Source organism: Cydia strobilella, chromosome Z (genome assembly GCF_947568885.1).
Source record: "Cydia strobilella chromosome Z, ilCydStro3.1, whole genome shotgun sequence".
NCBI classification, from domain to species: Eukaryota; Metazoa; Arthropoda; class Insecta; order Lepidoptera; family Tortricidae; genus Cydia; species Cydia strobilella.
Window position 1 is genome coordinate 22,586,699 of NC_086068.1, and position 26,437 is coordinate 22,613,135.

Consider the following 26,437-nt stretch of genomic DNA (forward strand, 5'->3'; position numbering starts at 1 on the left):
TAGAAACGCCGGGCGGGTGCGTGGTTGGCATGGCGCTGAGCGAGAGCGGGGCGGGCGCGGTGTTTTGCTGCGCACTTGGGAGCGAGACGGGTACAGTTAACAGCTGCGTTGGTGGGAGCGGGACGGGTGTCCGGCGTCGTTTTTGGGAGGCATGTTGACGGAATTATCACTGTTTAGTTCATCATCAGACATGTTCTTATTGTCGTGGTCACCAGTGTGGGTGTTAGACCTACGTGGATCGTAAATGATAATACACGCACTTAGTAAACAGTATGTAATGTCTAAAATTACAGTTTAAGGTTTGTTAAGGTTAGCGTTTAAACAAGTAGTTAACACAAGCACACACAGTTCACCAAAACACTTGTTAGGTTCATGCACCATATATGATTAATAGTCAATGAGTCTTTAGGTATTTATAATCAGATATCACGGTCGGTACGCGGATAGGGTTTAAGCTACTGATGCGCGTGCGGTTGTTCCCGTGACGTAGGTAACACTGAAGTGGAGAGGCGCGGCGCGGGCGCGCGCGGCACCTGCGCGAGCGACGATCGTTGCCTAGCAACGGCTGACGGCTCGCGCGCCGCCGTGTTATAAGCATTCGTGGGTTCACACGAAGAAGGTTTCGGGAATCTAATTTATTAATGTACTTTTAGTACCGATGTGTAGTAGGCCACATATTTTTGGCATAGTGATGTATCGACCTCAGATCAATAACCTATCGACATTTACAGCTTTCTTATAGTTTGGCCCAGGACTGTCTCATTTTAATTGATGAGTACAGTCAAGGGCATAAATATATATACATTCCCAGTCTCAAAAATATGTGTACGCTCAGACAATAAAATCGTGTTCACATATTTTTAAGCCATTTGTCTGGATCGATATTTTTGCCTTCGACTGTACCTATAGTTTTCTTTGTTCTTACTTACTGACAGATTGTGTTTGCCAGACTATAGTTTAATACTAAAAACCGGTCAAGTGCGGGTCGGACGCGCGCACCAAGGGGACCGTACTTTTTAGTATTTGTTGTTATAGCGGCAACAGAAATACATCATCTGTGAAAATTTCAACTGTCTAGCTATCACGGTTCATGAGATACAGCCTGGTGACAGACAGACGGACAGCGAAGTATTAGTAATAGGGTCCCGTCTTTACCCTTTGGGTACGGAACCCTAATAAAAAGACATTAATGATCATTGATGAATGTTCCTTTTATTAATATTGTTGGTCACAAAACTCAACTTTTTATTTCAGATTTCCAAAGGACGAGGAATAGGGGATATTACTGCAATGTTCTTCCACCAGAGTGCAGCACTAGCTTTTTTAGTGCACCGTATCGTAACTTATTCATACTGTACCTTTAACAGGTTTTTGACAAGTTTTCAGGGGACCTACCGGAAAACTCGAATCCGAAATTTCGTTATCTAGCTGCCACTTTATCGCTCGAATACGCAAGAGTGACAGAGATGTTAGATAACGAAAGTTCGATTTTCTTGTTTCGCGATAGACCCTCAGATTGTGATAGTGGCGCCACCTACGCCGAGTTTCGCGTAATATTCCCTATTATTAAATAAAAAATATATATTACACGAACGTTTTTTTTTTCATTTCCTATTTGGTACAGTCAGCTGCAGAGAAAAGGTACCCCACGTCCATACTAATTTACAGAACTTTGTATGCAGGGGGGGTGCCTTTTCTCTGCAGCTGACTGTACATGACTAGAAACTATACTTAGTCTTTTAGCATTAGAAAAAACGGTAAACCATTTCCACGTGTCTTTTTATTGACAAGTTTTTTTATAAATATAGCAATATTTTACTTATGAAAGCAAAAGTATGTAAATGATCGTATATTATATTTGTTGTGACTTATTTTCAAAGTGTTTTTCGATAAAACGACACGTTAAGATCGCTCGCCTTCTTTCTAATGATAAAAAAACGAGAGGTATAGTTAGACGGTTTTGAGTGGTAGACTGCAAATGAGATAAAAGCTATATTAGGTACATGCATTAATCCTCATATCAGGCGGCTCTTTGATTCCAAGGATTGCATAATTTTTATACTTTTTAATGATTTTTAGAATGTGAAAATTATAAAAAGTATAAAAGTTATGCAATCCTTGTATTCCACGCATTTCATTTCATTTCAACGAGCCGCCTGCTACAGATTTCTTGAAATTGCCGCGTTTTTTCAGGTTCAACTTTCATTATATGATTATTCTTTTACACGGCACATAAACTTATGCATAATTTATCGATATAAAAAGTCGACACAGTCACATCCCTAGCAAATTATCAAACTTATGACACCGTACGTAAATGAGAAATAACAAGCATATATGCATCTCTTTTCGGCACATTATCTAATTCGTAAGGAAGTAAAGTATACATATTTGCGAAGCATTTTTGCCCGACTTCTATGCTTTAGTCATTATTCTGAGGTCTTAGGCATATTTTGCGTTGCATTTGACAGTTGAGTTAAGTATTTTAATTAATGTCGCAAAGAGCGGTGCAAGACTGCAAGTCTGCGAGTTAACCTTATCGTGTATGAAACCTTTCCTTTGTATATAAATGCTGAGTAAAGTTATCTCATTTTGTTAGTGTTTACGGTTATCTACAGCGCAGTGTTTATTACTTTTAAAAGTAAGTACCTATATTGTTCGTTCAAGTTTTGTCTATAATAAGCACAAACGTACCTAATACGAAATTCTGTAATGTAGCCAAGCCGCTAACAAAACAGAAGTTAAATTTACTCTCATTCCTTTGTTTTTTTTTACTAATACCTACTTAGTTTGTCTTCTGGATATTATTATTGTATTAACTGAACGCTTATTATATTTATGAAGTTATTATTGTGACTAAGTATGTAATAATAAGGACTATCTGTGTTATTTGTACCTATTGATGCGTTGTCTGAATAAATGCTTTGTATTTTATTCAATTTGATTAGTGCACAGAGGCCTTAACTATAGGTATTGAATATAACATTGGAGTGTCAGGTGAGGTGAGGTCAGGTCAGGGTATGTACATGTTGTGGTAGTGTGAGAGTTGTTGGTTTACCTTTACCTTCACAGCATGCCCTGGACAGGATACCAGAAGTTCCTTGCCCTGATGATGGTAGTGACAGGGTCCATCAACACTTTGAGCACTAAGTGGGCTGACAAAGTTGAATCAAAGGGATCAGATGGTGTAGTTAGAGTTTTTGAGCATCCTTTCTTGCAGGTAAGAAATATTTCTTTAATAAATAAAAAAACATTTTTTTTTAAATAACGACTATTGTTAAATATTTTTCTATAATAATCAATCATACAAAAGTAACTGTTTTCTGTTTTCAGGCAGCAGCTATGTTTCTAGGTGAAATGCTGTGCTTACTTGTATTCAAACTGATATATTTTAAGACCCATAATACAGGGGGCCACCAACTGACACAGGGCAACCAGAGTTTTAATCCCTTCATCTTGATGCCAGCTGCAATGTTTGATTTGGTGAGTGGTACTTTTAGTTCCATAATAGTTCACAGTGGTTAATGTTTATTAATTTGATTTATGTTATTTCATTATTGAGTGTTACTTGAAGTGGCTTTCTACATATATACATATAGTACTGCTCTAAGATTGTATTTAGTTATGCATGTTTCCAGATTTGTCAACACTAGTAGGTATGTTTGTATGAAGTCTTGAGTACTTAGTGGATAAATATATTTTATTGTTAACAGAACTTTTTGAATGTGGTGTGAATTAACTTTGTAGTGTCATCATGATGCCATTGTCCAAGGGAAAACTAACTAAAAACCTGATTTTATGGTATTTAAATCTACCAAACATGCATTTTTTGGTAGTTAATAAGCCATTTTTATAATGGACCATCTACTAAGCATGTTAGTAGAATACAAATACAATATCTCTTCTTACAAACCATAGAGTAACTTATACTAGAGCGGTACTGTCATAGTAAATTTTGTAACCTCAGTAAATTCACTGCCATCTGTCGACACACTTTAAAACTAAAAATAAATATTTATAAAAATACGATAAAGTGTATTTAAATATGGATAAATGTTTTTTTTTATTTGCATTAATTATTTTTATGATTTTGACCCATGTTCTTTCACTGATATGCGTTAAAATTATAAATAACAAACGAAACCGTCAACGAGTCAACTATACGAGTGTAGGCCAAAACTAGTGGCGCCCTCTGATCGAGAATCAAATTTTCGTAATTTTCGAGGCACGTTTTTTCCTTAGACTGTATCCATCTATTACGGAGTTATATCTATCTTTGTTACAAACTAATATTGTCCCTTTGACAGCGGGACTAAATAACAATACAAAATAATTAATCTGCCCATTTATCAATCAATTTTCAACTACAGTCTATTTTATACTTCTGTGGTTATATATTATGCTTCATGCCCTGTTATTTAAGAATACGAACTAGATATCAGTTATGAAGCATTGATATTCTGCAATTTGAATTGGAATTGATTTATGTAGAAACTTATCAGTTACATTACAAAATAACCTCTTCAGTAAAGTGCATTTTAATTAAAGGTAATTTGTTGTAACTTGTAATTGAAAGTATTGAAGCATTTTGTAATAAAAGAAATAATGCAACATAACATCAACATTTGCATCTCTTTACAGGTAATAAAAAGAAACAAAGCTTAGAGTGTAACTGTGAAAGAACCTAATAAATATGACATAAAAAGAAATTCAGTGTCTTATTCACAATTACCATAATAACTTAATGTTTTTTAAACTGAAAAACTTAAAATTTTCCAGGTGGGGACCTCGATCATGTATGTGGGCTTGACACTTACATACGCTAGCAGTTTTCAAATGTTTCGAGGGTCGGTTATAATATTTGTGGCTGCATTCTCCACTATCTTCCTTGACAAACAAATCATCAAGAGAGAGTGGGCCGGCATAGGTATGTTTAAAAATGTACACTTCAACCTTCAACTAAGGGACTACTATAGTCTGTGGGACTTGAATGAACACTTTATTTAGAGGAAGGAAGTAACCTAAAAACAGGTATGATGTTATGTTACATATTCTGGTAAGTGTAGTAAAAATACTGACAGCATTTAGGTGTGTATTACTCAAATTGGATTTATCTGTCTGTCAGTATTTAATTACAATGATTACACAGTTGATTTAGAATCATAATTTTTAAATTATGATTCTAAATAATTTATAAAAAAAAGGCTTTAGCCCTGGTCCTAGTTTTTAATTCTCTAGTTCTAAGAATTTTAAAATTAGGAGTAGGGAGTAGGGTTTGAAATGTTTTGCTATGTATGAACTACTTTATACTTGGTTTAATTACATAATAGTAACTTCATTTGATAGAGTGTGTAGAGTGGAACACAAAACATAATTTGGTTTGGTTTAAACTTAAAGCTGTTGCAAAAAAGTATTTGTTGTTATGTTTAATTTGGCTATACTGCTTAAGAAAAAATAGACACAGAAGAAACATATTTGGTAAAAACATCAAATGTCGCTGGCCATCCCTATTTGTTGAGTAGGTAGGTAGATTTTACGATAGGTTCCGTCTGTGCTGACAGTCTCTTGGACGGGGCCGCGGGGACAGAGTGGAGGCCCGTGGTTAACTCGTAATGGAGAACAGAAAATACCACTTTTGCTTTTCTACTTATATGTTTGTCCTTTTAATTCAAAATGAAACGCCTATGTATCAGACATAACCACCCATCTGTGTAAAGTTATTATTATATTTTTTCTATGTTTAAATTGTAGTAACATGAATCATTTCTAAAAACCTGAGTTGCTTTTGTAACAGTAATCATACAGGCATACATACGGTAATGTTTGAGTCGTCACACATGGCACACGCACAGATAGCATACTTACGTAATGTAGTGATTAATATATTTGTATAATATTGTATTATAATTATGTCATCGTTAAATAGCCATGTCGTTAAGTTAAATAGCCATCAAATATGTCAGGCTGTGTGATATCGTATGTCCTCTCTTAATGTCTATGACCGAATTTATAATAATGAAAAATCATTCCAGTTTAGTGTAAGATCCAGATAAGGTATATTTCTACCCTCACCTGTCTTTAAATTCATATGTAACAGACATCTCACTATAGACGCCCAGTTAAAAGATAAATCACAAAAAACAAACAATTTGTTCTAAATCAGACCAAATGCAGAATTTTATGATGCTTGCAGGGACTGAAAACCGGACAAGTGCGAGTCGGACTCGCCCACCGAGGGTTCCGTACTTTTAAGTATTTGTTGTTATAGCAGCAACAGAAATACATCATCTGTGATAATTTCAACTGTTTAGCTATCACGGTTCATGAGATACAACCTGGTGACAGACAGACAGACGGACAGTGGAGTCTTAGTAATAGGGTTCCGTTTTTACCCTTTGGGTATGGAACCCTAAAAACCGGAAAAGACCGATAACCTAAAATAAAGGTATCAATTGAATAGGTATCCATCAGTAATGGTACACGAATAAAACGGCAAAAGACCGATAACATAAATAACGGTTTCAATTGAATAGGTATCCATCAGTAATGGTACCCGAATAAAACGGTAAAAGACCGGTAACCTAAAATAAAGGTATCAATTGAAAAGATATTCAACAGTAACGGTACCTGAATAAATAACATTTAATAGGTACCTTTTTAAAACGGTACCGCAAAGGTTGACCGCTTCAAGTATGACCGAAAAATGAGCCGTTTTTTCTAATTTTGACCTCAGATTCGTAAAAAAGGTCATCTCGGATGTTAAGATATCGATTTTCATCTTGACCAGAGCAAAAATGGAGAAATCCAAGATGGTGAGCGTTCTTTCCGATAAAATTGAGTGACCGTTTTGAATTGGGTTATCAGATCGCGCGGCAAGGTACTTTTATATAAATGTATTTTTATACCAATTGGACGGAAGCTTGTTTGGATACCTTAAGTATTGATACCGGTACCGGAATGCTACTTTAACGGTCGGGTACCATTAAAAAGACCGATCAAAACCGTTTTTAGAGGTACCTTTTCAGTCCCTGGTTATCCACGTATTGAAAACTACATTGTTGGTCCAAATGTGAAATATTACTTTATAAATGTGAGCACTCTGGGAATGTTTAGAGTTGACAAGGCAACGCTGCCGGCAACATTCAAAACAAGCATCGATACTTTGAACAGCACGACAACGCGAACGGCCCGTTTTATAAACAAATATGATGAAACTCTTGTACTCTCTTACGCAATATTAATAACATGTTTTTCACCACACCAGCTGGTAAAGGCTCTCTTGATTGCTCAGAAAGGAACTGATGAGAAAGTTGCATTTTATCCACATGTGGGGCAAACTGGGCAAAGTAACCTGATGCAAATTTTGAGTTGTTTCCTTATGTTGGCTGGTAATATTGACTTTTAAATGATGATTTAGAATGAAAAATGTTTCATAACGTTTATTTAGATTTGATTTTCTATGATATTTTACAATTAGGATTTGCCTCGCGTTGGTGTGGTGAAAATTTTTGTGTTTCACTCGGTGGCAAAATTTAATTGTTTAACCCTCGTGCCTTTAAACCCTCGCAACGCTCGAGATTCCACTTATCGAACCACTCGCTACGCTCCTGGTTCAATTATGGGTTCTCGCTTGCTCGGGTGTCAATATTAGCACGAGCGGTTAAACAATAACTTTGCCCCTTGTTTTAACAAATAACTATTTAAAAAAAAAGAACTGTGTTAGCTATGATGGGCTATTTCACTATTTATATAAACAAGTATGATTCATGCAATGATAAATATAACTACTCTATTTAAATACATAGGTACATGTAAGGAATGTAACCGGAAACATACTCCATACTCGTATTCGTGTCAAAATGTAGTCGCACGTAAACATTGCACAAGTATTGAATGAGTCCTAACTAATTAATAAATAGTGAATCACCCAGATGAATAATTCAATAGGTATTAAATACTTTGGCAACACCGTACTCCTTTTATCAGTAGGTATTTTAGCAAAAAAACAAATGTAATTTATGTATTTAAGATACTTTCTTAATCTGCTTCCTCTAGTTTAATACTTATTGGTGAGTATTGTGAGTAGGGTAATCAGTTCTCTTATAATACCTCGCATGTTCTCGTGATAGGCACCTATTGTGTTAAGACAATGTGTATTTCGTTCCACAAGTAACCACATAAATTGCAAATACGCAGCTCCAGGTAGAATGTAAAACCATGAAAAAGAGACTGAAGTACTAATAAAGGGCAAAAATAATCATGCTAGTGTAGTTAAAATGACCTGAAACAACTAGTACAGTTACTTATGGTGGGCATTTTATTCAAAGTATGTATGTCCCTACATTATACATTAAACGGCCGTTTAGCTTTAAAAATAAGCGATAGTTTCGTGTCATTATCTAAGTAAGTAGTGAACATTTATCAGAAATGATCGAGGTATCTGAGCTGTGCGGGAATGCATTCATATTGGTGTACGCATTTTCTACAGGTCGATATTTTTATCGTACAACAATCGGTTTTCTTTTTTATCTCCTTATTTGAAATTTAAAGTAAGTACCTAAAAGTTAAATAGCCATCAAATGTAGTATTACGTACTTGTTAGCTGGCGTGATCCTGGGGCTGGTAATCGTGGGGTCGACGGACGCCATCTTCCGCGAGCCTGGCGAGACCAAGGGGCCCAACAGTCTCATCACCGGCGACCTGCTCATCATCGTGGCGCAGGTCATTACTTCCTGCCAGATGGTCTACGAAGAGAAATACGTTAGAGGTATGCTGCAGATAATGTGCCGACCCTTTTCTTAATTTTATGTTCAAACACGGCCCTTCACGAGCAATCTTTATACTGACCGTCTTACTTCAAATGAAAATGACTGTGAATAGGATTCCACATCTTAGGAAAACCTCTGGTAGTGAAAACTGTTCAGTGTAAACTGGCCGTCCATATTCCCTTTTTAAATATGTACCTACCTACATGAGATCACTGTTAACTAACCTAATAAGGTTTTCGAATTTCCAGTTAATAGTTAACGTATGTAGGTACCTATTACATGTCTTCATGTAGGTAATCTATCTATCTACCTATATATATATAAATGCACGTGTCCTGACTGACTGACTCATCAACGCAGAGGCGAAACTACAAAAGCTAGAAAGTTGAAATTTGCACACCAGGTTACATTTATAATGTTTACAAGAGATAAGAAGCGATTTTGAGAAATTCAACCCCTAAGCGGGTTAAAAAGGGGATGAAAGTATGTATGGGGTTTAAGTTTTATTTTAAGCTATGAATTCGAACCTTGGGTAAAAGATATATTATTAAAAAACAAGAAAACTAATTTCAGCGTTTTTGAAAATTCATCCCCTAAGGTGATGAAAAAGGGGTTGAAAGTTTGTATGGAGATCAAAAATTTTATCAAGTGCGGGACTTGCAACTTTGTACATGGGCATATTATTAGAATACAAGAAAAGTAATTTCAGCGTTTTTCAAAATTCATCCCCTAAAAGGGTTAAAAAGGGGTTGAAAGTTTGAATCCATTACAAATGGTTTGAAACTTCTTAGAAAGGCATAATAGTCGATTACAAAAAAAGTTATTTCGACGTTTTTGGAAATTCAACTCCTAAGGGGGTTAAAAATGGGACGAAATTTGTTTTAAGTTTCAGTTTTTATTCTAAGCTAGGAACTTGCAATGAAACTTTACAAAAAGGTATTATATAAAAAACATAAAAACTAATTTCAGCGTTTTTTAAAATTCGTTCCCCAGGTTGGTGAAAAGCGGGTTGAAAGTTTGTATGGAGATCAAACATTTTTTTGAGTGCGGGACTTGAATTTTTGTATAAAGACATATTATTAGAATAGAAGAAAAGTAATTTCAGCGATTTTAAAAATTTACCTCTTAAAGGGGTTAAAAAGGGGTTGAAACTTTGTATAGGGTTCCAATTTTATTTTAAGCTAGGAATTATAAACTTTGTAAAAAGGTATTCCATTAAAAGAGTAGAAAACCGACTTCAGCGTTTTTGAAAATTCATCCCCCAAGGTGATGAAAACGGGGTTGAAAATTTGTATGGAGATCAAACATTTCTTTGCGTGCGGGACTTGAATTGTTGTATAAAGGCATATTATTAGAATACAAGAAAAGAAATTTCAGCGTTTTTAAAAATTCATCCCGTAAAGTGGTTAAAAAGGGGTTGAAAATTTGTAGGGGCCCAAAATTTGAAATTTTGAAACTTCGTAGATAAATATTTAATTAAAAGGGAAGAAAACTCATTTCAGCATTTTTCAAAATTCATCCCCCAAGGTGGTAAAAAAGAGGTTGAAACTTTGTATGGAGATCAAACCTTTTTTTGAGTACAGGACTTCAGTCTTTGTATAAAGGCATATTATTAGAATACAAGAAAATGATTTAAGCGTTTTTAAATATTCATCCCCTAAAGGGGTTAAAAAGGGGTTGAAAGTTTGAATCCATTACAAATGCTTTGAAACTTCTTGGAAAGGCATTGTATAATGTTACAAAAAAAGTTATTTCAACGTTCTTAATAATTCAACCCAAATTCAAACAGATTTAAGAAGGGGATGTATAGTATATAATAGTAGTGTGACTACTTAAAAAAACACAAATCAAAATATTTAATAAAATAATTTGAATTGTTCCCAAACTTGTTCAAGGGGATGTAAGTTTATATGTGATTCAAGTTTTCGTTTAAGCTAGGAACATAAAACTAGGTAAAAGGGCATTATATTAAAATAGACGAAAACTGATTGATAAAGTTTGCATCGGCAGCGAACATTTTTTTTTAAATAGTGGACTTGAAAATCTAAGTGTTGAGAGGGATTATATCGAGAACAATTATTTTCAGTTAGGGGCTTGAAACTTCGTAGTTTGTGAAAGACAAATTTCATGCGTTGTATAATTATTAACAAATTATTAACCGTCCCTACTGATATCTTTTGCTGCACATTGTTTAAATTGTGTAATGTACGGAACCCTTGGAACGCGAGTCCGACTCGCACTTGGCCAGTTTTTTGTATTTCACCACTAATGCTATTGCTATTATTTCGATTTGTCTTAGTTTTATGTTACGAATGCTTTCAATGCAGTGCTTGCATCACATTTTTAACTAAAGTGACAGAAATACAAGCAACATTTTGTTTGATTACTTGTTTCATAATATAAACAAACTATAACCAACTAACCAATTGTATGAACCTTACGAATTTATGTCCATTACAGTGAAACGATTTCAGGACTTTTGCCTCATTTTATTGGTTGCTGTAAAATATATAACCACCAACATACACGTACAAAGTCGCGGGCAACAGCTAGTAGGTACCTATACATATATATCATGGACGCTTTGGAACTGATATTGTTTAATGCAAATGTAAGTCAATGTATTCAAAAAAACTTTCTAAGAGTTATATGTAGTGTACATACGTACGTACCTACCTAAATTAAAGGTAGGTACTTACGTATGTACACTACGTACGTACTAACTGGCAGGGTGGCCCAAAAATACGTTGAGAATTTTCATACTGCGGCATATTATTGAAAATTTTAACAAACGTTTGCGTATTAAAGCTAAAATAGAACGTTTTGTTTTAGTTAGGTAAATGATTGTAACTCAAATTTTTAACGTCATTTTGTAAAAGACGTGGGAGTAAGAAAAATATTCCAAAAACATCTTTGCAAATGTATCGTTGCTCGTTGGGCTATCCGGTATACTAAAGAAAACATGGCCGATCTGTGCTATTATGGCGTAACTATATTTGATAACTCACTTATCTTTAACATAGTTTCTGCACATACACTTAGCTCGACGTATTCATTATTATATGTTATTTAGCCGTAACCATATCCACATATCGTTATGTTGCTGCGTGTCAATGTACAATATTAACTTTAGAACTCGATAAAACTACCTTACCCAGTAACCCCCTATGGCCTAGTTAGACAGAATGTAATAAAAATGAAAATTGTATGGTGAATGTACATCAACCAGGCACTTGGCATGTATTCAGTTCTAGCAGTTTGATGGCAGTCCGTCTGCCGCGGCTCTTAGCGAACTTACACTCAACACTGCTCGCCGTTTCTATATCTAAAGGTGTAACGTGGAACATTCTGCTACCTGTCTATACGATGAATGCTTCAGTTTTCTGTATGGCTTTCGTACATATCCATTATATAGTCTGGCAAAGTATCATTGGGTTAGTAACAGTAGAATAATATATGATTCTCTCTGGCTATGCTCCATAGACAAGCGGCTATTGCCAAACTATATTTCTAACGTAATTAATAATTGTCCTGTAGAGAAAAGTGTTTGATGGAAGATTAGTAATAAAATGACATTGTGTCAGGGTTGAACATCCCGCCGCTGCAGGCAGTGGGGTGGGAGGGGGTGTTCGGGTTCTCGACGCTATCGGCGCTGCTGGTGGTGTTCTACTGGACGCCGGCGCCGCCGCACTTCGGACACAACGCGCGCGGCACCGTCGAGGACGCCATCGACGGCCTGGTGCAGATAGGTGCCCACCTTTACACTATACACCTATCTACTATAGTGATCTAAGCTATCGGTCAGAGTCGGTTGTATCGCACATCTTTAACGATGTCCTTGAATGACTTTTCCCGACTAAATCATAAGTGGTTATACAACCTCATCGAAAAAGCTGAACTACATTTGTGCTACTACTAGTAATTCATAAATCGATTTTAACTCGCTCAACTTAATACTTAATTGTAATTTTCTTCGATCTTACAAAAAATGCGAGAAATGAATTGCATTGTCATTTCAAATCAGTATAATTCACTTCGTATGTCAGTTATGTACACGATTTATTTTCACCATCAGCTTGTCGCACTCGATGAGAAAGTTGTCATCTAGGCTAGTAGCAATGATTTTAAAGTGATTTTGATGATAGTTAGTATTTTATTCGTGTTGGCGTAGTAAAGATTTTTGTGCTTCACTCGGGAGAAAAGTTTGTTTAACCCTCGTGCTTCGAAATCCTCAAAACGCTTTAGATTCCACTTTTCAAACCGCTCCCTACGCTCGTGGTTCAATTTTGGAATCTTTCGATTGCTCGTGCACGTCAATATTAGCACGAGGGATTAAACAACAACTCTGCCCCCTTGTAAAACAAATAAGTAACTATTATTTCCGTAAGTACTTATTATATTTTCTACAGGAAATTTTATTCTAAATTAGTTTAATTTGTCAAATTTTAAAAGAAAATATTTGAATATCCATAAATGCATATTTCAGGGAATAATCCAGTCCTGTTAGTGGCGGTTCTCGGCACGATAGTTTCCATTGCTTTCTTCAACTTCGCTGGCATCAGCGTGACGAAAGAAATGTCAGCCACCACCAGGATGGTGCTGGATTCCGTAAGGTATGTACTTGGCTAAGTACATAGGTACTACAGTAATATTTACATTATGGGCATCCCACATATACCACAATGGGCATCTTGCCGTGATCACTTCTTAACAGCTCCTTCTTGCTCGTTTTATTAACTGACTTTGTGAAAAATATTACTAACTTTGAGTCTTCTGCGGAGCAGGAGTTGCGCTTTCAAACACGAACAATAAACATAAAGCACTCCTTCTGTCTTAAACAACAAGTAGCAAGGCATAGTGTAAGATGCCATGCATAAGACGCGAGTTGGCACAGTAGCTGTTAACACCAGTCACTAGGTAGAAAGCGGCGCACAGCGCACACCTCTCGACACCCCTGAGCCGCTCACACCGGTGTTGCTCCTGGTCGTCTTCACGACGGCAGTTTCAGGGGCCCATCTAGTCAGCGGCAAGTCACCACCTGCCTCGATAACGTGTGTTAGCATTGTTATGGCAGGTGCCCAGACTTCTTTACAATAGCCCAGTCTCATTGTCCACCCAAACGTCAATTCATAGACCGGTATACTGTTCACTTTTTCTAAAATAGTCCCAATGCCTGCTGCGGCCGGTTCACGGGTGTCTATTGTTGCGCCTGTGAACGGGTTCCAGCAGGCGTTCTATATGACATTAAAGCTCTCCAAGGGCCTCTACGTGGTTGATGTATATCCCCACGCAAGCTTATCAAAAGACCGGGATTTATAGGCCCGTGACATCCAAGGAGATACAATTAATAATAAATAATATTGCTCGTTTTAGTTTTTGTGCAATATTTATTATATATTTTCTAAAGTGCGCTTTAGACCTATGTTCGTGATTTTTTTCTATCCAGCAAAAGTCAAAAACTCAGGATTCTAATGTCTGATGTCCCTAGAGTGTAAGCCCTCAAGATTGCTAATTACAGTTTTGGCAATGTATGTAGGTACCAATTAAATGGGTGTGTGTTCGGGAACCGCATGTTAACATCGCTATGTTCAGTTTGCAATTGACATTTCATTTCGAATAAAACGTCATCTCGACTGATATTAAAATTGAGGTCAAATCAAAGTGTTTTGTTTTTCAGAGATGTTTGATATTTGGGTCTCTATTGTTTCCCATATAGATTTAAGTCATAATGTATAGATTGTCCACATTTTCGTTAGTATTTAGTTTAGTAATTAAATCATACAAAAAGGTAATCCGCCACATGCTTCGTCAAAACACAAACGTAATCCGCACAAGCCTCGTCCTGACCTTATTCTACATTAACACTAATACAAAACATAATTTCTGCAACAAGCTTCGTCAAAAACAACCACAACAACAAGTTGTTGTGGTTGGCAAGTATTTAGTTTTTCTCAGAAAAGCGTAACTTTTCAGGATTGCTATGAAACAAACCTAACCTAACCTATCTATAGGAAAACCTGAGGAAAATCCTGAAACGGTTTCAGAATTATGACTAATGATAATATGACAATCTAGACTTTCAATAATTATGTCAAACAAAGGGACCCCTTGATATTTGATTGTCATAAATAAATGATGTGAAAGTGTTAACGCATGGTGATCGCTACTCTTCTTACTTATACAGTGTGTTAATCCAATACGGGCTAATATTTAAACGGTGGTTAGCAGAGGACCTAACAAATATATAATATTGAGATACATTTTGCTTAGAAATACAATGAAAATTTTAACCATACAAAATAATTCGGCTAGCAACGTAAAGCAGCACACTAGTTACGAGCTTTTTATAGTAACTGTCAACGCTCGTTGGCAGTTACTATAAAAAAGCTCGTATCTCGTTGACATGTTATGTTTCATAAATCTCATAATGTTTGCAGTAAGTACATTGCTGCTCGGTAAATTTTTAAAAATTTCGTGGTTGGTCCCATAGTAAAAGTTGCTCAGTATAATCCCAAAACCTTCCTGGCAACGGGAATGCACTTAATTTTTAGCCATCCTGTATATGGTTTAATTTATTGCTCGTATTGGATTTACACACTACAGGGTTGGGCAGATTAAGTGTCCTAGTTTAAAATAGGCATACAATTAAAACAATACTTCAAATTTCAATATTATACTTGTTTTTATTTTAAGCATACTCTATATTTACAAAATTAATTCATTGAGCATTCTACCGTAGAATGAGTTGCACGCGGCTCGCACTACCTCATCTGGTATATTGTCCCATATCTTGACCAACCGATGCTTGAATGAATTTAAATTCATTCCCTGTGTGCTCCCAATCCCGCTGAGCATGTATCTTCATATATAAAAGTCCAACGGATTCAAGTCTGGTGAAGATGCAGGGCATTCTTGCCACGGTATAAAATCTGTCAAATTTGTTCGACACCAGTCTTGTGTACGTTTAGCTTTGCGAGACGGGGCACCGTCTTGTTAAAAGCAATAATAGTCATCCCCATACAACTTTAGGATATTTTCTAGCATATGACCCTGCAACACGTTCTGAGTATAATAGTCTATGTTAATTTTTAGTCCCCGATTAATGAACAGCAGTGGTAGTTTTCCAGAATAGATGGTTTTCGACCAGGTTTGAGCCCGATTCTTGAAGATCCTGTTTTTTTAAATCGCTTAATGGTCCGAGATATGAAATACATTAATATCTATCTAAATGTTTTAGCTTCTTAAATATCACGCACAGTCGGAATTTTTGATTGAAAATTTTACAACGAGCTGGCGTTTCGCGTCCATGTTGGAAACAATGTAAAAACAATAGATATCTAGCTGACGTCTTGAAATCATAAGGATGCATAAATCTCCGCTATATTTAAGTAAAATGGCAGTACAAAACTAGGACACTTAATCTACCCAACCCTGTATATTATTTGTGATAATTTTATTTATCTTAAAAAGGCATGTCTCTTCGGAGTGTTAGTACAGTTGTGTCGTGTTGCAGGAAAAGGCATGTCTCTTCGAAGTGTTAGTGCAGTTGTGTCGTGTTGCAGGACGCTGGTGATCTGGATGGTGTCGCTGGCGGTGCGCTGGCAGGTGTTTCACTGGCCGCACCTGCTTGGGTTCGCCGTACTCATCTACGGCATGGCGGAGTACAACGCGCTGGTGCCGCGCTGCAGACGCGCGCCCGTCGCCGCGCCCGCTCCCGCGCCCGCCAGCGCCGCCGCCGAACACGAGGAGGACCACGAGGAGCCCTAGCCCCGCTCCACCGAACATAACACACTAACGCATACATATTATCAGTTGAAATATTTTAGTGTGTTCCCAATCAGTCACATCTTCGGGAACTCAAGCCTAACATATATTTTTTTAATATAGTATACTCATTCTTAAGTTGTGCGCGTGATAGAATCTCATTCAACGCATAAATATTCCTCGAACCAATGCGAATATTCTGGTGCCAGTTCCTAGTATAGGAACAGTAATCAGAGAAATAAGATGGTATTAGACATTTTAATTTTAAATTATGGGACAAAAGACCACATGTTCTAAAGCTAAAGAGTTTTTGGCGACGCAACGAGCAGTTATACGTTGTATAATAGTGTGTTAAAAAAATGACAATGCAATCACTAGTAACAGGAATTGTTAAGAAATATTTATTTTAGGCTAAAAAATCAGTTCTCAGTGCCACGTGTGAGAGCGAAATCGCAAATGTTATTGGAGTTATTGTTATAACAGCAATAACAACATGTTCGCATATTCTACTTTCCAGTTTCTAATCTTTCTAATTTAAAAGCCTTGTTAATATGATTGCAAACATCACTTATTTATATAGGTACAGGATGCTCGGGAAAAACACTATTGATATTACCTAACTTAATGTTACAATTAAATAATCATATAGAAAAAATTCTCTGAAGGTAATTATAAGTCAGTGAGCACTATAATGATTCAACATGATTAGGAAAACACCGGTACAATCCATGGAGCTCTTTCCGAGCACCTAGTATATAAGATTAAGTGCATTTATAGGTTACCTATAAAATGGGCATGTCGATATTTTAATATTTATACATGCTCGCCAAGTCGCAGTATAAATATACAGAATGATTTTTAAATCACGAATCACAACTTTACATTAAAGTTTCCTGATGATAATACAAAAGAAACACAATTTGCTAGCTTCTTAGTTATATGTCAATTAATTAATTATTGTGATCGCTTGTATCAAAATTGCCAGACTAAATTAAATTAAAAGAACTTGAACCAAGTAGATACGTAATTGTTATAGATAGTCTATAACAGAGGTATTGTTTTTTTTTATTCAAAATTTTAGTTTTAGCCTGTATATTTAGTTTTACACATTTTATTATATTTTCACATATATTGGATATTATTTACTTAGTAGTTTTATCGTCATATGAATTGGTATTTGAGCATGTCTTTATGGGACCTGATATTCTGCATTCAATCAAGTTTATAATATGGTGTTCATTGTATCTAAGTTGTCACTTGAAGCTATAAATATAACTTAAGTTTAATAATCACGTCAGATCAGTCAGTTTGGTGGCGATATGTCTATTTTGTAAAATAAGTAATGAATTACGGTGTGGATTCTCCTTAGAAAGGTAAAATACTATGTATTTAGTTATGTATACTAACTATACTAAGACTGAGATTTTCACGAGACACATAAATATGGTACCTAATAATGTTTTGTTACTCATCTTATAAAACAATTATATTGCAACTATTGTCACGCAATGAAAATCGACAAGGTTTCTTTGCTATTTTGGCTACAAAACCCTAAATTCTACGTATTTTACCATCGCCCACAGTGTTAACTGACAGTTCGTAAAACTTATTACAAAAGGTATAAGCCCCACCGATGGACAGTTACAGAGTGTTGCTGTTTGTATGATATATCAATCAGTTAAATAAAAGTATTTTTTAATTATAATTTTTAAGAGAAATGTTATTATGTTAAACATCTTTTCCTTAATTTCGAACACTCCTGCTTGCTAATGATGCATCATCTACGCATTAATTTGATTTACCTCAATTGGGTAGGTAAAGTTTTTTGAAGATAGGCAAATTATATTTTTATCCGATAGTATTCGTCTTAGCGATCACGGAAATGCAGCTCTTTTATTTTTATTTCGTATTATTTATTAAATATATATTTTTAAGTGACCGAGATGACGTTTGTGAAATTTAACAGCAGATCGCACTAATGCCTGTGCACGTGATTTAATTGATGAGATAGAAAAAAAACGATGACAACTGTCAGTGTCACTTAGCCTTAGCTGTCATTGCCGAAAAAATAAAAATAACGGCCCAACCTTTCTGTTACCTTGCGTTTTGCGATTTACTGTTATCATTGAGATTTTTGACGACCTCAGCACGACCCAAGGACTTCTGATTCACCACGACATCTGCGAGTAATTGGACAAAGATTGAATCTACTTTCGACAACTTGGCACTGCTTATTGGACAACGTTTTCTTCCCTTACGACGACCCGACCCCTGCGCTGACCCTTGGACTAATAAATTAGTAAATTAAGATCACAGACACCATGGAACCAGAATCTGAAAACGCACGAATGGATCTATAATATTACAGGGATGAACTTTAGTGTTTTGTGCCGTCGTGTAAGAAGCGCAGACTTTACCACGTCGGCTTATTTAAGCATACCATAAGTATTGTTTATTATAATCTACATATGTGGTGTTTTCTATAAAAAGGGACCTTATTATCAATGGCGCTTACGCCATTATAAACGATGCTCCGATATAAATACAATGCCGCGCGACGCTGTGCGGCGTAAGCGCCATCGACAATAAGGTCCCTTTTCATAGAAAATGTCCCATATTAAGATTGTAGTCTTTAATGTAGGTCCTTTTTGGCTACAAAGTTGCCGTGTTCTTTCGTTAACATCATTATTCTTCATTTGTCAAATATTACATATTTTTTACACATTGCTACTGTAGGTATTACTGTCTAAAATCATAACCCTCTAGCTGCAGTTTAAGGAATGCTGTTTAAAAACTTAAAATCACTTTAAACAAGTTCTTTAAGGCTTGTGTAATTAATTTACTCACAACCAACTTGGATCATTTTGTGTTAGTGACAGTATTAATCTTAAGGCTAATAAGTAAACATTTTTAAATGTTATTGAACAAAAGTTTTATCGTTTCAGGAAACTGCTTGCAACTTTCTTTGAAAGAGACACCTTCCAAAGCCGAGGTAATACAAACCAAAGTGATCGCCAGCTTGCGGGTACACATGGAACATGTCATACGGCGGTTGAGGGAATCCGCATTCTTGGAACCTCACTCGACTGTAAACCATAATCATGTCCAGTATGTAGATGAAGCCGTTTTGATAGCATGTGCTCTAGTAAACTTGCAAAGCAGTATAATAAAAATCAAATATTTTTTGTCTCGTTTTATTATATAAATCCACAAATGAATATCCTTTTACATAAACAAACACTTATCAAATAAATCATATAATAAGTATTAGGGGACATCCTACACGAAGATCGACCTAGCCCCAAACTAAGAAAAGTTTGTAAGTACAGTCCCCATCAGATGTATCAGACCGGCTAAAGTTCTCACAAATATCTGAGCACATCTTTATTGTCAAGACGTGAGGGTATGTGTTCAGATATTTTTGAGCACATCGGCCGCTCCGATATATCTGATGGCGACTGTACTAAGGGTACTAGGAGACGATATACAACATACCAATATAGATGAGTACATACTCATATACATAGAAAACACCCATGAGTCAGGAACAATATCTCTCTTGTTTATTAAAAAACTGATGAGAAAGTTGTATTTTATCCACATGTGGGGCAAAGTAATCAGATGCAAATTTTGAGTTGTTTCCTTAGGTTAGCTGGTGGAATTGACTTTTAAATGATGATTTTGAATGATCATTTGGATTTGGTCTTGTTTGATAGTTAATATTTTCTTCGGGTTGGTGTGTTATATATAGTGCTTTTAATGTTTAGCTGAATGTCACGGCAATTATTTTCGACCTTTAACCATACAATAGAAGCTATAGTAAATAACATATTTCCAAAAAAGGAGAAGGTTATCAATTTGACCTTATTAAGGATTCCGTAGCCAACTAATAACCCTTATGGTTTCGCCATGTCCGTCTGTCTGTCAATTAAAATGAATGCATGTTAATTGTAAGAAGTAATGTTTTGAAAAGATGTGTCCCGCCGAGTTTCTTTGCAAGTCCCATATTGGGATACCTTCCTCCAGTTTAGTTTAGGCAGGCAGTTTAGAGGTGTAGGGTTAGAGCCGGTGTAGCTTTATTTGACGCTCATAAGCGCATTGGTAATATGCCTACTTGAAAAACAATGCAAATAACGATTGCTCAACACACAAATACCCGGGGCCCATTTCTCGAACGGTAAGGTACATACCTGCGTCAAACAAGGGCCATTTTAATACAAATCTAAATATTTTGTAGAAATGAAGAACAAGAATAAAACGTAGGTTATTATAGTACTTAATATTCACTTTATTGACCGTCTGAAAAAGTAATTCACTGTGACCCGCTCTCCCCTAATTTGAGATTTAGGTATCACTACACTACAATGATTTGAAGTTTGAAAAAAAAAAACATTCTAAGATTCAGGCATTTAAATAAACATTTATAGCGCCCCGGCTTCGCACGGGTTACACAAAACCTTAATGTGGGCTGTACACACTCGTTCTCGGCCTGTCTTGGGGTGTCTCGATAACCGATTCTGTGTGCCTTTGGGCACTTATTATAAGACTTTATTTACCAGCTGATGCAGGGCAATCCTCACTATCACATGATGCATCATTGACATTATTATTATTTTTGTCTAAGTGAACGGTCACAATATAATTTTTTTTTCTTAATTTGGTCTCCGTTACAACTTCAGCCCGAAGAATACATTCTGTGTTGCTTCTTTTTATTTCGACATAGCCTACATTATTTTCCACATATCCGTTCCTTGATGCCCTAAAACAATAAAAAATGAATGAAGTTAAGGTTTAAGGTCTATATGTAGACTAAACATTGCAGGTAAAATATAAATAACAAAATGTTTAATGTATGTATTTCACTGATACGTACAGGAGGGCCTTCGCTCCTCTAATTTCGGCGGCATTGCTGTGCTTATCACTGTTATGATAATAATTTAAAATCATAACTAGGTCCATGTGGGGCAAGTTTGTACAATCTGCTCGCATAAACTCGCTCATCCTTCTTGCAAAACTCAGTCCAGGGTCTGCGCAAGGGTCGGGTCGTCGTGAAGGCAAGAAAACGTCCAATATGCAGTGCCAAGTTGTCGAAAGTAGATTTAATCTTTGTCCAAATACTCGCAGATGTCGTGGGGAATCAGAAGTCCGTGGCTCGTGCTGAGGTCGTCGAAAATCTCAATGATAACCATATGATAACACTAAATCGCATCAGATTTTAGTTATTATTCTGAGATTTCTGAGGTTATTTTTCGGCAATGACAGCTAAGTGACACTGACAGTTGACTTGACATCGTTTTTTTTTCTATCTCATCAATTAAATCACGTGCACAGGCATTGCAGTGCCTGATCTGCTATTAAATTTCACAAACGTCATCTCGGTCACTTAAAAAAATATATTTAATAAATAATACGAAATAAAAATGAAAGAGCTGCATTTCCGTGATCGTTATGACGAATACTATCGGATAAAAATATAATTTGCCTATCTTCAAAAAACTTTACCTACCCAATTGTCACTTTTCCACTAATTTTTATGATTGAGGAAATTGTGGACAGGGAAATATGGATATTATTCGCTGGGTTACAACCTTACAACCATAGGTAAATGTTCTGTATCACGTTATAACAAAAACACGAAGTAACTTGAGAATCAATGTGTATTATTCATGATATATATACATATGTCATAGATTAACATTACCCCTCAAATATGATATTATTTTAATGTGATACAGAAAGACTAGCCCAACTGCCCAAGGCTTCACTTCTGAGTACCGCTCCCACAGATGCGACTTGTGTGTGTTGCTTCGCACTGGGAAAAAAGGAACACTGCTGTTCATTGAAACTATTACAGTATTTACACGAGGCCAATTACTTACCGAGGAAATTCACTAAAGGGTCATTCCAAAGTGACGGGTGGGACATTTTTACTCCTTTTTTACCTACACTTTGATTTATTCCTTCCTAATAACTACAATATTCGTATTAAATACTATACAATCATAAACCCTAATTATCATTTTATACGTCACCATTGAAAAAAAAATTTCCCACCTGCGCGACGAGGGCGGCCACCGCTGCCGGCACGCTTGGGGCCTGCGGGACATCCTGCCCCGCCCACGGCTCCCGCTGCCGGTGGTGTAGTGCGTCGCATGCGATGGACTCAATCGATGAATGAGAACGTCATGCGCGCCTACTATGGGGCTACAGTGGGGGGAACCCGACTGTCCGCGTATCGTTCAAGGATACTGCCTCTGTTTCAGGCTCTTGAACCTACCATCACCGTATCGGAGCAGCGACTATCGGATCAGGTGCGCGTCATTCAACGGTTAAAGCGGTTGGATGACGCGACACTTGATCAGCTTCGCCAGGAGGCTCTCTCTGCTCGCGCGGACTCTACTTCGGTGCGAGATCTGCCCGCCACGTCGCCGGATCCGGTGCCCGCACCCGACCTGGCACCGGGGGTGCCGCGGGTTGATTTCAATACCGACGATGGGGACTGTGCGAGTGTGAGTACTTCTGCTAATGAGCAATTGAGGAGGACTTTGGAAGAGGCGATTACGCAGTATCGTGCCACAACCAACTAGGCCACGATTACCACGTCTGCCTATGAATAGACGCAATCTAGCGCTAGTGGGAGCCCTAAACGCTTTACTAGAGCCACATTTACGGACTAGTAAAGATTTAGAAGATACGCACTCGATCATGTACTGCGGAGCCATCGCGGCGTGCCGTGTTGCTCGAGTCAAGTTTCCGGACGCTGAACGTGCACCTAGGACCGCCGGAGGTGTCCCTGCATGGCAAGCGCGGATCGAGCGACGTATCAGCTCGTTTAGGACTCTCATTGCAAAGCTGATCTGCTTCAGGGGGGGCAACAATCGCCCCCGAGTAATGCGCTTTGTGAACCAGGCGTTCGCGGGGACGGATGTCAGGCCCCGCGACTACATGGCCAATGTCACAGAGCGCATCGACTTTCTAAAGCAGAAAGTCTATGCATGGGCAAACCGTATTCGCCGCTACAGAGAGCGTGTGGATCGATTCCAGCAGAATCGTCTTTTTCAAAGTGACCAAAGGAAGGTATACCGAAGGTGGGAGGAAACCGATCCTCGTGTGTCCGAGGTGCGGCTGCCGGATGTTACTGCCATGACTGATTTCTGGCGTAACATTTGGTTGGTGCCCGTTGAACACACGGAGGGCGATTGGATAAACGTTGTCGAACGTGAGTGCGAGAACATCGAACCTATGGGGGCAGTCACCATCAGCCCCGATGACGTAAGTTGTGCTGTCCGTACGACCCAGAACTGGAAAAGTCCTGGACCGGACGGATTGCACAGCTCCTGGCTAAAATGGTTTCGATGCTCGCACGAACGGTTGGCAACGCAGTTCCAACAAGCCCTAGAGCTCGGTTCCCTCCCACCTTCCCTAACAACTGGTGTAACCTTCCTGCTCCACAAGTCCGGTAGTACCACGGAAGCGAAGAACTACAGACCCATAACGTGCTTGCCTACACTCTACAAGCTCCTTACATCCATTTTGAGAGCAAAAATTAACGCGCACATTGTCGCTAACAACATTTTGGCCTCCGCTCAAAATGGATGTAGGGTTGGGTCCCGTGGTACTAAAGAGCTCCTCCTCATAGACATGACCATATGCCAGCAAGTTCGGCGGAACAGGGGGGGCCCTCTCGGCCGCCTGGATTGACTATAAGAAGGCCTATGATTCGGTGTCTCACTCATGGCTGAGAAGGGTATTAGAGCTGTATAAACTTGATGCAGCTTTAATATCCTCCCTAAGTGCGTGTATGAGGCAGTGGATCACAGTCCTTCGTCAACCAGGAGGTGGAGATGACCGCCCTGGCCCGCAGGACTCTATAAGGATCGAGCGAGGAATATTTCAGGGTGACAGTCTGAGTCCCCTGTGGTTCTGCCTAGCTCTGAATCCTCTCAGCACCCTGCTGAAGGATTCAGGGTCAGGTTGCCGGCTTCGGAGAGAGGGTGAAGTCATTGCTCACCTTCTGTACATGGATGACCTCAAGCTATTTGCGCCAAATAACCAAGACTTGATGGTGCTATTGAAAACAACAGAAGTTTTCAGTACCGCCATCAGAATGGAGTTTGGTGTCGATAAGTGTGCATGTGATGCATGTACAGCTGGGGGAGGTTGTAAATTCAACAAATTTACAACTTTCTGAGACAACGTCTTTCAGATCTATCTCTGAATCAGAAACCTATACCTATATACCTTGGTATGTCACAGTCGTTAGGTATTGAGGGCGAGGGTATTAGACGGTCGGTGAAGGAGCGCTTTTTCAGTCGGCTCACAAAAGTCCTTAACAGTCTTTTGTCAGGAGGCAACAAAGTGCGCGCCTTCAACGCCTGGGTAATGCCCTTACTCATATACTCCTTTGGCATACTAAGGTGAACTCAGACCGAGCTGGACGCCCTGGATCGGAGGGTCCGTCTAATGCTCACTACACACCGTATGCTACACCCACGCTCGTCAGTTATGAGATTGTACATCCCACGGAAGTGTGGAGGTCGAGGCTTCCTTAACGCCAAAGATCTCCACAATCGCGAGGTGTGCAATCTCAGGAATTATTTCTTTAACAACGAGTGTGGGATGCATCGTGATGTGGTGGCAGTGGACAGGAACTTCACGCCGCTCTCCTTGGCAAACGAGAACTGGCACAAACCTGTGGTACAAAGTACTGCGGGCCGCAGGGCGGTATGGGAGAGTAAGGTGCTACACGGGCGGTTCTACAAGGCCCTCATGGGACCCGATGTAGACCTGCTTGCGTCGGTGAACTGGTTACGATTCGGGGAGCTCTTTGGAGAAACCGAGGGTTTTGCCTGTGCAATTGCGGACGAAGTTATGATGACGAACAACTATCGGAAATATATCCTGAAGGACGGTACGGTCGACATTTGTCGGGCATGCCGCCGTCCCGGAGAGTCACCCAGGCATATCATTTCCGGTTGTTCTCATCTTGCTAACGGCGAGTACTTGCACAGACATAATCTCGTAGCCAGGATTATTCACCAGCAGCTTGCTCTTCTATACGGCCTTGTGGACCGCGAAGTACCGTACTACAAGTATTTACCTGTGCCAGTTCTCGAGAATGGTCGTGCCACGCTCTATTGGGATCGATCTATCATCACTGACAGGACTATTGTAGCCAATAAGCCTGACATTGTGATAATAGATCGATCGCAGCGCCGGGCCGTGCTCGTCGATATCACCATCCCCCATGATGAGAATCTCGTGAAAGCCGAGAAGGACAAGTCCAGTAAGTACCTAGACTTGGCTCACGAGATAACCGCCATGTGGGATGTTGATTCGACGATCATTGTCCCGATAGTCGTTTCAGCGAACGGTCTCATAGCGAAGAGTCTCGACCAACACCTTGAGAGACTCTCGCTAGGTGGTTGGATCAAGGGTCAGATGCAGAAGGCGGTGATCTTGGACACGGCGCGGATAGTCCGCGGTTCCTCTCTCTGCGGCCCTGACCACCGACAGCTTGGGCCCTACCCCGCTGCCGGCGGCACCCTAGGTTAGGTTTTTTATAATGTATTTATATATTTTTTGTAATGTTTTGTAAGTGTTTTTGTATTTTACTTTTATATGCATGTTATAAAACCCTTACCTAAGACTCAAAATAAATAAAGGAAAAAATAATAATATCAATAAATAAAAAAAATAACTTATGCAATTTGTAAAAAAATAATAAAAAAGCTTCTCATAGCTTGTGACGGGTGGGACAGATGAACTTTCCTCTAGATAATTATGAATTTTTCACCTTTGGTGTCGTTTTCGCTAGAAAGCCAATCTATAAGTCCATTTACACATAAAACTACTTCAATTTGGTGCATTCGAGGGTCTTAGTTATTTATTCCCGGGTAAAAAGG

The 26,437-nt window shown here is 38.2% G+C and overlaps 2 protein-coding genes across 2 annotated transcripts in view; both read left to right on the plus strand.

Moving 5' to 3' along the window:
- LOC134754305 (proton-coupled amino acid transporter-like protein CG1139) overlaps positions 1-26,437 on the plus strand; it is a 522,474-nt gene that overhangs the window by 493,547 nt on the left and 2,490 nt on the right. The window lies entirely within an intron of this gene.
- Positions 2,492-18,336, plus strand: LOC134754362 (solute carrier family 35 member F6). The gene is made up of 8 exons (XM_063690657.1): positions 2,492-2,641; positions 3,073-3,220; positions 3,334-3,483; positions 4,780-4,927; positions 8,603-8,767; positions 12,353-12,517; positions 13,255-13,381; positions 16,331-18,336. The coding sequence occupies exons 2-8, from the start codon at positions 3,074-3,076 to the stop codon at positions 16,533-16,535; spliced, it is 1,107 nt and encodes a 368-aa protein (XP_063546727.1). The 5' UTR covers positions 2,492-2,641; position 3,073; the 3' UTR covers positions 16,536-18,336.